Raw genomic sequence first — 15,502 nt, 5'->3', positions numbered from 1 at the left:
AGGGGGAAAAAAAACCCAAAGAAAATATCTCAAAAGACCCATTCTTCAACTTTCTCCTCTCTCCTTTCACCCCGACATCTTTTGAAGGCGGGGGAGAGGGACCCCAGCTTTCCCTCGAGAAGAAGCCAAAGCCTAGTTATGAATAATAACGTCTTTAAATAAATAAAGAAAGAACTGAGGCGAGCCCCCGGCTCTGCCAGCGCGCTGGGAAGCTGCTGCCTCTTATTGGTCCCCAGCCCCGCCGTGGTACCCCCTTCCCCGGCCATGAATAAAAGAAAGGAGTCGGAGCCTATCACAGCCCTCTCGTCCCCGTCCTCCCCCTCCTTCCCCATCCCCAACTTCGGCGCTTTAACAACTTCCAAACCCTCCATCTGACATCCCTCCCTCCCCCTCCCACTTTTCTCCTCGCCCTTCTCCTCCTCCCACAGCCCCATCACGAGCATCCCTTCAGCCACAAGGCACCGAGCACTTCTAGAGGAAAAAAAAGAGGCAACAACAAAATAAGGGGGGGGAATTGGGCTCGTCGTCCCCCCCACCACCACCACCACCCCCCACCCCTCGCCCTAAGCCCAACCCAGCACCGAGGCAACTTTGGATGTGCCTGCTGCTCCCGGCAGCCTGCCTGACATTCCTCCGGAGCGCCCGCTCAGGCCGGTTGTGACATAGACCTAAAACTTTCAAGAGGAATTTCTGGTGGGTGATTTCTTTCTCCCCCACTCCCTTTCCCCTTTTCCCACCCTCTTTTATTATTACAAGGTTGTGGGGGGATGGTTTTTTTGGTGTTGGGGGTTTTTTTGCTTTGGTTTGTCTTCCTTGGAGCAAAGATTTGTCCCTTGTTTTGCAGCCGCGGGCTGGGAGAGAGAAGCGCTTCGGCTTCGAGGACAGACATCCCCGTCCCTTCCCTGATCCCCGGCTCTCTCGCTTCTCCAGGGGCCAAGGGGTGTCCCCCCCTCCCCTTTCCCTCCCGGTTTGGACCGGACTCGCTCCACCGGCCCCAATTCCCCCTTTTACCCCCTACTATGGCAGCTCTGCCCGGGACGGTGCCTCGGATGATGCGCCCGGCTCCGGGGCAAAACTACCCTCGCACAGGCTTCCCTTTGGAAGGTAGGTCCGGGAAAACTCCTCTTTAAACCGCTCCTTCCCTTAACACCTTGCTATAACCCGGAGGGGAACGAAGAGGGAGGCAGAGGGTGCTGCTCCAGGGGGAGGATGCAGCTCAACTTTGCAGCCGGGGGAGTTTCCCGACCTGAGCATCCAACTTGTAGCCGATATTTTGCTCCTTCCCTTCCCTCTGTAGCTGCTTCGTCCCCGTGAAATCACCGCGGCTTTGCCTTTTCTTTTTCGGGTGCTTGTTTTTCTTTTTCTCCCTATTTAAAGCAATATCAGGCACCCCGCAAATTGTTGCAGGGGAGGTTCTCACGCTTTGGGGTTACTTGTTGGGTTTAAGGGTCTTTTTTTTCAAGTGTCCCGACTATTTTAATCTTCCCCGTAAAAAAACAAGTAGGAAATACCAACCAATTCCATTGATTTCAACTTTTGAAGGGGGAAAAAAGCCAGTTAAACCAGGGGTATCCTCTAGCTACGGGCAGCTGAGATGGCCTTGGCCGGGGCTGGTGAAGGGAAGGGACTTTGTAGCTGTCACCTCGCAAAGTGTCATCAACTCGCAGCGCATCAACTTTCCCCCCCACCCCTCCCCGTCATCTGCTTTGCTTTTTCCCCCCCCTTCCCTTTGTGTTACGGGGGGTGATTATTTCTAGGCACATTAAAAAACATATTAAGGGAGGGGGGGAAGAAAAGAGGTAAAATTAGAGCGGGACCCCTCTCGCCGCATTTATTAAACAAGAACATTTCATCCTGCCCGTGATCAAGTGGGGAAACTCAAAGCCGTGGAAAACCACGCAGGCTGCAAAACACACAAGCTGGGGGGATTTGTTGAAGTGCTTTTCTGTAGCAAATGAAGTAAAACAGACGGCAAGGGAAAGGATCAAAGGATTACAACAATATTTGCACAACATGACTGGGAATAATGAAAAGAGAGAGCGGGCGGCGGTTTTAGTACCTCTTGAATGTAAAATTGGCCACTCGAGTGTTATCTGTCGATAATGATATATCCAGGGAGTGCTGGCCAAGTGACTCGGAATTAGCGGTGCATGATTCTCGCTAAATCGCGAGGCAATTTATGGAATCGACTTTTCTTTGTATAAAGAGAAAAAAAATCATCCCCCTCGCCTTCCCCGTCCCTCGCCCCCTCCAGCCTTTCTGTAAATTACCCAGCTGAGTTCTATCCCCTCCATCCTCCTTTTTCCATCCCTCCTTTCTTTTCTTCTTCCTTTTTTTTTGTTTTAATTTCCATCCTGTGCAATCATATGAATCTGTAAGATCTACACTGGGAGATATGAAACAAATTGGGGAGGGGGAATAAGGAGAAGCTGTTCCTCGCTTCCCTCTCCGGCCGGGGATGCGCTGTGCAAGGTGATGGGGAAACGATTCGGGGCGGGATCCGCGTTTACTCTGCACCTCCCCAAAGCGCTTCATAAAACGCCAGTAAACCACAAAAACTCAAAAAACACAGGGGGGAAAAAAAATAGCCACAACCCAAACAAACAAAAAGCCCTCGAGGGTATTTAAAGTGGTTCTTTCCCAAAGTTAGTTTGAGAGTGCCGTAATTTAGAGCGCGCTGCTTTTTTTAGGGGTAGAATGTGTTTTGAGGGGTTTTGTCATGCGGTTTAAAAGCTTTTCTTATTTCAAACGTCGGATAGGATGGAATCCATAGGTGGGAAATGTCAAAAATATAGGGAGAGAGAGGGATACAAAGGTAGCGGCAGCCTCGGGGAGCCGGGCGCTGGGCGGCCGGGTCACGGGCTGGTTTTCTTTTCCCTTTACCGATGGGAAAAGTCTTTCTTCGGGATGCGGAGATCAAGACTGAGGCCGTGAGATGGGCGAGAGGTTTCTCCCTTCTTTTAAAGAGTCAAACCGCGGGAGTGAAGCTGAAGGTGCAGGGAGGGATGAGTCCCGTTTGGCTGGATTTTCTCCTCTTTCTTTTTACCTTTCTTCCCACCTCGTTGTTGGTTTGTTGTGCTTTATTTTTCTCCCCTTCCCCTCTCCCTTATTCTCCAGTTTCCACCCCGCTGGGCCAGGGCAGGGTGAACCAGCTCGGAGGGGTGTTCATCAACGGTCGACCGCTACCCAACCATATTCGGCATAAAATCGTAGAGATGGCTCATCACGGCATCCGACCCTGTGTCATCTCCCGACAGTTGCGGGTCTCCCACGGTTGCGTTTCCAAAATCCTCTGTAGGTACCAGGAGACGGGTTCAATCCGGCCCGGAGCCATCGGAGGCAGCAAACCCAGGGTGAGTGCAATGCTGGGGCTGAGCTCAGCCACCGGCCGTAGGTGCAAAAAAACTCCGGGGGAAGATGGGGATAAGTTTTTTTCAGGTGGAGACACAAGGAAAAGGGGAAGGAAAAAGGCATTATGAAAGTGCAATCTGCAGGCTCCGAGGGGTAGAAACGGGGATGAGTTGAAGGCTATGGATAAATTCAAGCGATTTCTTCTTGTTTTCCCCGTGTGCAACAAGTGGCGCGTTGGAGCGTTTGTTTCGGCCCCGCTGTATGGGGAGGAGGCGAGTCGGGATGTTTTGAGGGATAATAAATCACTGGGTGTACACAAACTCCTCCGAAAGCAACCCCTGCACACACCTCCTCCTTCTTTTCGCCCTCTGGGATCAGGATAAACTCACCCTGTATGATTCCCTTTGGCTCCCAGAGGCTCTGCTTTTGGAGTGAGCAACATTTGGGAGTGAAAGAGCTTTTCCCTTCCTTCTTTTCTCCGTTCGAATCCTTATTCTCAGCCCCAAAACCAGCAGCCAGGGCGAGGAGAACTTAACCGAGACGAAATCTTCTCTTTTCAATTAAAAGTGCTTTTTTTTCCCCCCCTCCCTCTCTCCCCGTCCCTCTCTCTGCACACGTGGGCACGCACCGGTGTCCCTTGATCACAAAAGCAGGTTGCAACTCCCGACGTGGAGAAGAAAATCGAGGAATACAAACGGGAAAACCCCGGGATGTTTAGCTGGGAGATCCGAGACAGGCTCCTGAAGGATGGGCACTGCGACAGGAGCACCGTGCCCTCAGGTGAGAAGGCAGCTTGGCAAGAAGGACACCCCTGATACCTGCAGGAAGATGGAGGGAAATGATTATTGCCACTAAAAAAAGCCCGTTTTCTGGGGTTATAAACATCCTCTTGACCTTTTGCTTTGATATAGAAGGGAGTGGGGGGTATTAAAATCACCCCAAGGAAACCCACAGCAGCAAATAAACAGTAGGTGATGGGGGGAGGTTGTGCTCTGGCCCCACTGTGGTTTACTGGAAAAACAAGCACAAACAAACCAATTTTCCCAACTTATTCCAACTCTGGTGAGAGCAGGGGAGGTCCTGGTGCACAGGGAGCATGCACAGAGGCAGCCCCCAACTCCAGAGTTAGATGGGAGCTCGGATATTCTGTTGGGATTTGTTCAGTGGGGGCTGCAGAGCAGCGTTTCCATAGCCAAGGATTCCCAGTTGCTCATGGGGAGACACCCCATACCCCAAAAGAGCATCTCCAGGGATATGTGAGCTCTTCAGCTCCTGACCTCAATACAGCATCTCCAGGGATGTGTGTGTGAGCTCTTCAGGTCCTGGCTGAGAGTTCTCCTCTGTTTTAGGGGGACTGAGCCTTCCCTGCAGGGCACATCACTCCTAAAGCAGGAAAGGGCCCAGGTCTGAATCCAGGCTGAGGGTCCTATTTGAGGCTGGAGTACTAGGTGGGGCTTTTCCCCTGTCAGAAGGGCAGTTGGGCACCCTCAGGGTGTTGCATCTACTGTGATGCTCCGTGGGATGTTGCTGGTGTCGGGTGTCTCAGGGATGCGGTGAAGAGCGTGTCCAACTTTGAGTGTCCACTTTGGCAGCTCAGGGACCTCAGGGGTGTTTTGGAGGGCACAGAGGATCAGGCAGGTGCATACCCCTGGGGAAAAAAAAAGAGGGTACAGATGCTCCTTGTAAATGTACAAGTCATGCAACCCTGGCTTGGGTCTTCCCACCCGACTTCCACTTCACCTTCCCTTCCCAGGCAGCTTATACTTGCCTTTTTGTCTTTGACTGTCTGAGGTTTAGTGAGTTCGATTAGCCGTGTGCTACGCATCAAATTCGGGAAGAAAGAGGAAGAGGAGGACTGTGACAAGAAGGAGGAAGATGGGGAGAAGAAAGCCAAGCACAGCATAGACGGCATCCTGGGCGACAAAGGTAAAAGCAGCCACGTGTGACCCCCCCCGGGGTTGGGTTGGAGGGGATGTTTGGAAAAGGGAACGTGGTCCCTCCCTACCAAGAGTAAGGTGGAATGGTTTCAGAGCCTTTTGTGTTTGTCCTTTCTGCAAGTGACCGATGGTAGAGACAAGGGGGTGATGCAGGGTCCCGGGAAGGGAAGGTGGTACCCAGCCCCTCGGGCTGAGAATGTTTTCCCAAGAGGAAGAGTCGGTTGGTGGTGTTTTGCTCTGGATCAATTATTTATAAAGGGGGAAAAGGAGATAGCTGGAGGGTGGAGGGAAAAAGCATCTCTGATTCCTAAATGAATTTGTTAAACAGATTTCTCTCCTGCTCTCTAAGTGGTCCCCTGAAACTTGGGCTGACAGTTGACCGATTTGGCCAATCAATATCAATTAGAGAAGCTGCGATCGGCGCTGTGCTCTCTGCAGAGCCACCAGCACCGAGGGGAGATGAGTGGGGAGTCCTTGGATAGGAGGAAACAGGGGGGCTGCACCCCTAAATAAAACCAGGATGACTAAATCTGGTGTTTCTGATGAAAGGCTGGAGGCCAGGCCAGCTTGGAGGGAGAGCAGGGACCCTTGTTGTCATCTCCCACAGTCGATGCTTTCCTCTTGTGGGAGGAAAAAATCAACTTCACAAAGGTTGTGTGCTGTAAATGTGGGATGGGGGTGAGGCATGCATGGAGCCAGCCGTTGTGGTGCTTGAAAATCAGATTTCTGCCAAGCCCAGTGAGGGTAATGATTCATTTTGCCCTTCCCCTTCCCTCAAAAATGGGGTAAAGTGTCATTTTTAGGGAGCATAATTCAGGTTTATCAGCGAAGGCATTTGCAAAGACGGGGAAGTTTTAAGCAACGAGAGGGAGAAGCTGCTGGATGGGTTTAGGCAGAAAACGGTTTCCTTGTGTTACAGGGCTCGGTGGGGTTTTTTTTGAGGGGGGGAAGGAATGAAACAGCAAATGATACAAGTCTTAAGGATGCTTCAGGAAAGTGGGGTTTGCTACTTTTCTCCCAAACTGGCCTGAGGTCGAGTCGGTCGGAGTTTCAGGGCATTTGTGATCTCGATGACAGGTCAAGGAGGAGCAGGGTACGAGGTGTTTTCAGCACCAAGTTCCCCAATCCGGGTGTGGGAAGCAGCGGGGAATCACTTCCCAAGTTTCTCACTAGCTCCAAAGTTTTTCCCTATTTTGGGACAACGGCGGGGAAATAGTGAAGTGGAGAGAATTCGGGGCAGGCAAAAAAACAGAAGAGAAAGGTTCTCTGTCACCCTCAAACATCACTTCACTGGGAGTTTTAAATGAAGGTGCACAAAAGGGGGTTTTTTAAGGATCCGATCCTTTTTTTTTCCCCTCCCCAGATCTCTCCCTCTCTCTTTTTTTGCCAACCTTGAAGATGAACTTCACTTACAAAGACCTTCAAGTCTATTGAAGCTTTATAAGCAAAAAGATTCCTGACCACAAAAGCAAACAGTAGAAGAAGGGGGGGGCGAAAAAAAAAGAAAGGGGGAGGGAAAAAAAGGGGGGGAAAAAACCCTCGGCTGCCTTAAAAATGGAGTAAAGGGATGGGGGAGGGAGGGCTTGTCTATTCTCATTCAAAATTCTGCAAGGAGGAGAAAAAGTTTGGACAAAAGGCCAAGGAAGGGAAGAAAGGGAGATAAATTATTCAAAACTCCCTGCTGTTAGATAGTTTTGTAATATTATAGGACCGTCTGTTGGAAAAAGGATAGCCGTTGGACGTGGCAAAATGTTGCTTGTGATTTGGAAAGAGGCGATGCTCATTTGCAAATCGGGGCTATTGTGTCCTCCAAAAGCTCCCCCCCCCCCCCTTCTATCACTTTGGGGTGGCTTTAATTTTATTAGGGGAAGATTTGGGGGTTGAAGATTTGTTTTCTTAGAGTCTCATCGCTTAGGAGAAACGCCAAAACCCCAAAGGTAGATGATTTTTAAACTGCTGCTTGAGGATTTGGGTTTTTTCCCCCCTTTCCCGGCGTGTTTTCCCCATCGCCACCCCCAAAATAAATCAGAGGGAAGGAGATGGAGGGTTTTTTTTCTTCCTTAATAACATGTAGGAGCGCGTGTCAATAAGCAAAACAAAACGCTCGCTTCTTCCTTCTAATATCGCCGACAAATCAAACCCGAGCCTCTATTTCTTTATGAAAGCAGCCCGCTTTGAATCGAGGGTTAATTTGGGCAAATTCCTGCTGCCGGAGCCCGCGGAGCCGCGTTACCTCCGGGCGCGCAGCCTCCTCTCTCCCTTTCTCATCTCTTGAGAGAAACCTCCTTTTCTCAGTCATTTCTTTGCTTATTCCTCCTTCTCGATCGCTTTTCGACTTCGGAGAAATCCAACCCCCCAAAATAAAAGCCTTTGCTTTCTGGTTTTGGATGGGGGAAGCAGCAGCCGCGGGAGCGGGTGGAACCCGGCTCTGGCCGAGCACAGCCGCCGTCCCCATAAGATTCCAAAATCAACCTTAAAGCCATCCAGTTGAGCGCCCTCAATGTATATTTTCCCGACTGGCAAAGTTTTAATGGCCCCAATTGAGGTAATTGATGATGCAACTTGTAAAACACTCAGAGGCGGCGAACGCAACGCTCCGGATTGATGGTTTGGGGTTGTTTTTCGTGTGCCGGGGGTGGGGGGATGAAAGAATCCTTCTCACCTACCAAGTCAAGAGTATTTTACCTTCCCAATTTCCTTGGGAGGTCTGCGGGAAAAATACAAATCCTACCACTCTCCTGCCACTTGTTCTCCAGCTCTGCTTGGCTGTGGGGTTTGGGGATGGCTTTGTAGGGGGGTTTGGTTGGGTTTGGGCTTTTCTTCACGCGTTTTTCTTCTTATTAAGGATGGGGGAGAGAAGGGGAAAACTTTGTTTTGGCCTTTTTTTCCCCTCTTGACAAACGCCTTTGCTCCATTTGCCGGTTCTCCTCGCGGGGAGCCGGGGGAAGACAGCCCTAAATGCTCTCTCTTTTTAAGTGTTAAAGAAAGCTTCCACCCTGCGCCTGTTTCTTTCTATCGTCTGCTTGGCATTTAATAATGTTAAGACTTATTAGAGCTGGTAATGAAAACTGTGGCTGTTGAATAGGGAGCTGTGTTGGAGAAGGGTGTAATAGCTCCAAGGCATGCTAAGAAATGTATTTATCCCCAATCAGTACTCACTCTCTGAGTTCCCAGCACAAACGTTAAGTTGAAGGGTTTTAAGGCAGATTAAATTGAGCCTTTATTTCTTTGCACTTTCATCTTTAAACGGCTCACTCCAGCTAGCCCTGGGCATATATTCATGAGGCTTCACTTTATTTATTTTATTATTTATCTTTTTTTATCCTTGTTAAGACCGACTTCTTATTATTTGGGCTTGTTGTTATTTATTATGACTCGTGGGGTTTATTAGGGAGGGTCACGCGTGGGTGATGCGCTGCTCTCCCGCAGACCCGACGTGCTCCATGGGGATGCGAGGTGGGGTTTAGGTGAAGGGGGGAGGTGGGGGGGGGTCATTTGGGCAACCCTAAATCTAAAGGGGGTGCTGGGGAAGCTGCACAGCCATTAATGCGGGAGGAGAAGGGGCGGGGGTGAGGCCTCATCCTGGCGGGGTATTAATTGCAACCAGACGCTGGTGAAGGCTCGGGGAGGGGGGTGTCGGTGAGGTTATGAGGAAGGCGATCTGCTTGCTCTGAAAGGGAAGTTCAGTGTGTCATCCCACGGCCACGAGTGGAAAGAGCCGGGCTTGCCCCCTGTACCGCTGCAGGATGCCCGCGGAGGATGCTCAAGGCTTAGGCGGCGCTGGCGGGGTTTTCTGGGTGAAAAGAGGCGGTTTTAGTTATTCCTCTCGCCCGTTTAATTTCTCTGAATTCCGTTTTATGGCACAGAGTTTCTTCCACCGATCGCTTTTGCTTCCACACCCACTCCCGTCCCGTGGCAGCGTGGAAATATTGCGTGGGATGGGGAAACCCGAGCGTGAAAGCCGGGGATGGGCAAAGGGGTTTCTTTATTTTGGAGGTGGGAAAAGCGTGCAGGTGTGAACAGCAGCTGGAGGGAGAGAGAGTTGGACCCTTGGAGGTGATAACAATTTAATTTGTCAGCAGTCACTGCTGCTTATGTCGGAGTATTGGGGGGGAGCAGGAGACAGGAGGGAGCTGTTTGGGTGTACAAGGTCTTGCCCAATTGAATTAGGCTCGAGGGAGGGAAGGGATAGAGAGAAAGAAGAGGGAACACCCCCCACACCTGGAAAAGGGGCTTTGTTTGCCAAGGGGAGGAGGGAAGAAGGGCTATGGTGTGAATTTATCAGCAAACAATCTGCATTGATTTAAAACCAACAATCTCTTTCTCTGTAAATGTATGTTTAGAAAGGAGTTGGGGAGGGCGGGGGGGGGGGGCTGGTTGTGTGTGTGGAATAGACACTTCATCAAATCAAGGGATTACGAAAGGTTGGCAATCTAATCAAACAGAGACCAGGCGGGATTTGTGAGTGTTGCGAGTGGGATCAGCTCTAATAATGGGGGGCAGGAAAGAGATAGGGTAGTGTCAAGCAATTCATTGGCTTTAGGCTGAGTTATTCTGTGCATATTTCAGGGCGAGAGAAAAGGGAAAAGGAGAGAAAAAACCGAGCAAGGAGAAGGAAGGGGAGGGGGGGGGCTGGATGTGAGCACACACGGAGCTTACATGTCACAAAAAAAGCTGAGACAAATGAGGTACAACAATAAACACAGATAACAATTACAAAGGCAAACAGTGGCTTTTGGGAACAAGTAGCTGCAGAACCTGGTCTACATAAACAAAGTAGGCAAATGTTTGCAAGATAAACTCCTTCCTAAATCGAGTGTGACGGGAAGGAGAGAAGAGAGGAGGAGAGATAAGGTTGGAAGGGGGAATGAACGAGTATAATCTAATACAAGACGGGGTTTTTTTTAGAGGGGGAAAAAAAACAAACTTAAGACAAGGATGCGGGGAGAGAGGTTCAATTATACAGTAGGAAGTGAAATCATATACGAGAGATGTTTGTGATCCAGGATTTGTTTGGGTTTCTTCATTTTCTACATCATCCCCCCCTTCCCTACCCACAACCTTCTCTGGGGGAGAAGAACGGGTTTAATTCTAGAGCGGGGGGAAACAGAAGGGGAATATTGGTATGGAGAGCGCTGGCCGGCAGGGGAGAGCCCGGGGTGCAGCTCAGGAGGGGAAGGAAATATGTTCTGGACGTTATAATCTATAATTTGAAGGGAAAGGGTAGATTAGAGTCTAGCGGGAGGGGTAGGAAGTGAGTATCGGGCGATGGAGGGGAGATGGATGCTGCGATAGAGGAGAGGAGGAAGGAAACTGTGAAGGCTATTTCTAATCCACGACTCGCCCGTAATTGGGGCAAGAGAGAAGAGGCAAAGACCGAAGCAAGCTGCAGGAAGGCTGCGAGGAAAATGAGGGATCCAGGTGTGGGCAGTTTGTTTGGGAGCTACCTGATCCCCTCCCCCCCCCCCCCAAAATACAAACCTCGCGCTTAACCCCCAAAGAATTTAAAGAAGTGGTTTAAGGCTGTGTTGGGGCTTATTCTCTTTTATGGAGACATGTATATACGGATCTCACCAAATGAGAATTGTATCTAAGAGAGGAGAGACGTGTCTGCAGTGTGGTTAAAGGAATTAGATATTTACCAGTTTGAAATAAGCCTGGTTGTGGGAAAAAAAAAAAGGGGGGTGAGGAGAGAGAGAGAGAGAGACACTGAAAAGATGAGACGGGAGAACACTTCAAACGAATTCATCATCTGGAGTGGTGAAGGGGAGATTTAGAGACAGTATTGGGAAGTTATTTAGATATTAATAACATATTTTCCTGAGGCGTCAGGAGTGCCTCCATACGCACTTTTTTCTCGCAGCTATTTGGCTGGGTGAAATATGGGAGACCCAAATGTTGGGAAGAGATAACACAATCAGCCTAGCCCTGGTCCTGTGACTGCATCATAGCATTAAACCCGGATTAACCTCCCCTTTCTCCCCCTCCCCCTCTCCTAGTTCTTCCCCCCCCCCCACCCCCCACCCCCCCCCTCCGAGAAGCTTTCCAAATTTTTCAGGGGAATTTACATGGCAGGATTTTAAAGCACATATAACACTCGCCTTAAAGCTGTAAGGTACTTACTGGAGCATTAGGGTAAGGAGAGGGGGGAAGTATCTTTCTGAAAATTACGTTGGCTACAAAAGAAAGAAGCAAATAAGGGACCCTCTTAAGACCTGAGCTTTGGAGAGATTCTATATTTATAGAGACTATTGTTAAAAAAGAGGAGGGGGGAGGAAGGAAAAAGCAGCCCATCTCAATCAGCTGCCACTTTCCTCTCCACCGCTGGGCTTTTTTTTTGCCTTTTCTTTCTCTTTTTCCAATTTGATCTGAATTTCCCTCTGTTTTGGGCTCTGGGATGTGGGGGTTTTTTTGGGTGAGCGGTTGCTGGGTGAGTCCCAGGCAGGGAAGCAGTCGGAGGTGTCCGAGGCAAGGAAGGGACAGGGAGGGGGGAACCTTCGCGTTTGCCTCTCTGCCACCGCTTCACCTCTGCCAGGGAAGCTGAAGATGCAGGTGGAGCATCCAAAGCCCTCAGGGGGGTGGGTTTGGGGGAGTCTCCTGGTCCCTTCCTCCCTTATCAACCCAGGGAAATAAGAAATGAAGGAGTTGGGAAGCACAGGTGCAGCTCCAGGAGGGAGGAGAGGTTGAGATGAGAACTTTGCCGGTGTGCACGGGGGGTTGGAAGTTTGCTGGCATCCCCCTCCCCCCAAAAAACCCCATCACTCTCCTTTCCAAGCTCATTCTGCCCCGGGGATGGAACCCGCTCGGGGAGACCTTTCCTTTGCGCTCACACTTTCCACGAGCCTGCCACAAAAGAAATTAGATGTCAGCTAACGCCTGTTTATAAAGACATTTGTCACCCGGATTTGGGGAGAAGTGGGAAGAGCTCAGGAGGTGCCGGGGAGAGCAAGAACCAGAAGCAGAGCTTTTGTGCTCCCTTGGTTTTGGGTAGTGGGTTTTTTTCTTAAGGTCTAAATGATGCTATTTTGGGGACTGCCCCTTGCACTTGAACGGACCTCAGGGCTGTGGGAGAGGAGGAGGGAGCATCGCATCTCCTTGGAGGGGCAGGGAAAGGGGAGAGGGAGGGGGGGGGGAGAAAAAGAAGAAGTAGGTGAGGAAAAGTAGAGGCAGCTTGAGGAAATTGAGAAGCTTATAGTCTTTGATCCTTGGATGCTTTTCCTTATCAGAAACATTTGTGGTGACACCGGTACAAAGGAAGTTCATCATATTACAGACTGCTCGGGCTGCTTGCAGGAATCACTGTCTATTAATTAGCAGGCGCTCTGTCTTGTGGGACACACTAGATCTGAGGCTACATATTACTTGCTTGGATGGCTCTGGGTCCTGTGATGAATTGTTGTAAAGGGCCGTTGCTGTTTATAGGCTCTGCAGGGACAGCCAAGGCAGAGGAGGGGGAGGCGGGGAGGACCCTCGGCTCATTCATGAAATATATCTATATCTATCAATCTATAGCCGGAGATGGGGAGGGAGAGGGGAAGGGAAAGGGGCCTCTCATTCATGAAGTCTGCAGCTGGGGAGACATTTTAGCTCATCCATTTTGTGTGCGGCTGCGGTCCCGGCCGGGCTCTGCAGCTCTGGGGCTCCTGGAGGAGTTTTGAGCTTAAAACAAGGGAAAGAGCTTGTTTGAAACAAAACAAAAGACTTTTAAAAGACTAGCCAGGTCTTCCTAAAGAGAGGGCAAACGAGGCGAGGAGGTCGTGCTGGAAATGGTTGCCTTCCCCTGACCAGCATCCCACAGAAGGATGCTCCTCTCGCACCTCCACCTGTCAACGTCAAAAAAGAGGCTTTTTTGGGGGGGGAGAAAGCAAGCCGGGGTTCAATGAGGGGACCACCCTTCCTAGGGCTGGTCGACCCCCCGCTGGAGGTAGGCTTGGGGGTGCAGAGACTCTGGCAGCCCCCCGTAGGGATGCTCCACAGGCCCCACGGAGGCTTCGGGAGGGGCTCGGAGTAGGCAGGGGAAGCGCAAACTATTTTTACACCCACTATCTGCTTCAACTTGGCTGTTCCCTGCCCTCGGGCTCGCTCCATCTCTCTTCCAAAGAGAGAGGGGGGAGAGGAAAAAACCCTTCTTGATTTTCACTCTTCTCCTGTGTCGGTTGTTTTTTGGGTTGGGGTTGGGGGTTTTTTGTTGTTGTTGTTGCTAAAATTGGAAGGCAGCCCTCTGCCTGACCCTGGGGAGCAGGGCTGAGGGCAGGGCTGCCGGCGGGGTCCCTCCCGGGCGAGGTGCGGGCAGCGAGGGGGGGACACCCGGCAGCCTTCAGCCTTCACTGCAGCCTTTGTCCGGAGCCCCTAAAGACCGCGGATCAAAGTGACCTGGTGGCATCTTTAAAAGGAGAGGGGAGGGCAGGGATGGAGGGGAGAGAAGCAGTTATGAATCTACAGTCCCCAAACCCAGGGCAGAGAAGGAAGGGCCCGAAAAACACCTTATTTTTCTATTTTCGAAGGGAAAAGGGGAAACTTTCCCCTGTCCCTCTGTCATTTCCATCGGCATCCGAACTGGAGCAGAGGGGAAAGTCTGCAGCCACAGCGATGCTGCATTTCTTTATTTATTTATTATCCCCCCCCCCGTTCCCATTACGAGGACGAATTGATTTGCATTTTTATTGGGAATTAAAGGAGAGAGAGGGAGGAAAGTTGACTCGCCAGGACGGCTCAACGAAAAGCTGCTTTTAAGCAACTCCCCTCAAGTAGAGTTAAACAAAAATCTCTGCGTAATTTTTTTCGCCTTGCTTCAAGTTGGAAGCAAAAGTCCTCCAATGGGAATTAACTTCGTAAAGACCATTTTAGGGGGTGAAAAAATGAATCCGAGCGGAGCCTCGCCTGGAGCTTTATTAAAGATGCGCTGGGTGTCTTATTTCGCATTTTTAAATGTATCCCAAGTGAGTGAAGGAGAGAGCGAAGGTACAAAGGACATTGCGATGTCCAGGGATAGTCAGGGGACAGTCATGTTTAAATTCGCTCCAATTGTCTCCGGCACATTTGATTGCTCGGAAAAAAGAAAGAAACACTGACATGAATGGGAATGGTGGCTGGGGAGGGGGGGCAGGGTGTATTAATAGCCCCCGACCTTTGTATGGTGTAAATTATCCGAGAGAGCGCAGATAGCCGGGGCTGCTGGTGATTTTAAAGGAATATATCTATGTATATCCTACATCCCCGTGTATAGATTTGATTAAAACCTGGCATTTCCCAGCGATTCTTTATTTTGCTTTATCCTGAGCAGTATCTTAATTCTTTCCCCACTTTTTTCCCCGAGAAGATGCCCGTTTGCTGCTAAATAGCAGCACATTGAGCTCTTTGAAGCTCGTTTATTTATTTCTCTTTAGAATGTAAAGATTTGGGGTTTGTACTTTGTTGCTCTGGGGTGGGTTTTTGCTTGCCTCGAGTTTTCCCCTTAATCTCCTTCCAGTCCCAAACCCTCCCTTGTGCGTGCGTCTGAATTCTGCTCGCAGGGGCTCAGCTGCAGTTTCCATCCCTGAAACCCGAGCAAAAGGAGGAGAAAAGTTTGGGATGGATTAACAAATGTTGGATTTAAAACAAGCAGAATAGATAAGGCAGCTCTGGTCATTCTCTAGTCACTGGAGGGAAGGAAAGAGGGAGAGACCGTGCAGAAGGTACAGCCCCAGATTAAGACGCATCTAAAGGACAAGGGAATCCGAGATGGTTAAATCCAAGTGATGTTTGGGGGGAATTGTATATATAGATAACATAAACATCTCAAAGGAAAATGCTCAGAGGTTGATAGGGCAGAGACGAGCGATCTTCCCCATTTCTGCTTGCCAGGAGTGTCTCGGCAAACCTCCGTCCGAGCCTAAAACAAGGTGGTAGATGCGATCGGCTGCTAAAGAACAAAACAACTTGGGCGCAGAGCAGCAAGCTGCTCGGGTTTAGAGTTCAGTTGCAAAGAGTCAAGTGTCCCCCGCGGAGAAAAAAATATGCCAGTCACTCCCCCCGCCCCTCTGCCCGTCAGCAGGGAAACCGAAATATTGTCATTATTTTCTCCGTGCGAGGCAGGGAAGGGAAAAAGCGGAGCCCAAAGCCCCGCGCCTTCGCTCCTCTCCCGGCTCTTGTGACTTGGTGACTTTTCTCTCCGATTATTAAACTTTAGCCAGGCTGAATTTGATCTTTTTAACTCTTTTGCCACCGCCGCTCCT

General features: G+C 50.2%; 1 protein-coding gene across 4 annotated transcripts in view; it reads left to right on the top strand.

The window, feature by feature from the left end:
* Nucleotides 1-1,019: 1,019 nt before the first annotated feature.
* PAX7 (paired box 7) overlaps nt 1,020-15,502 on the top strand; it is a 101,561-nt gene continuing 87,078 nt past the window's right edge. For 2 of the 4 annotated variants that reach the window (XM_062012844.1, XM_062012841.1), the window contains exons 1-4: nt 1,020-1,104; nt 3,118-3,353; nt 4,002-4,131; nt 5,149-5,277. In XM_062012844.1, the coding sequence (XP_061868828.1) occupies nt 1,020-1,104; nt 3,118-3,353; nt 4,002-4,131; nt 5,149-5,277 (580 nt within the window). Of the gene's footprint in view, nt 1,105-3,117; nt 3,354-4,001; nt 4,132-5,142; nt 5,278-15,502 lie in introns of all 4 variants that reach the window. The other 2 variants (XM_062012843.1, XM_062012842.1) reach the window with 2 other exon arrangements.

Source organism: Colius striatus, chromosome 21 (genome assembly GCF_028858725.1).
Source record: "Colius striatus isolate bColStr4 chromosome 21, bColStr4.1.hap1, whole genome shotgun sequence".
In the NCBI taxonomy this organism is placed as follows: Eukaryota; Metazoa; Chordata; class Aves; order Coliiformes; family Coliidae; genus Colius; species Colius striatus.
Note: the sequence above shows the minus strand (reverse complement) of the source record. Positions and strands in the feature narration are given on the sequence as shown.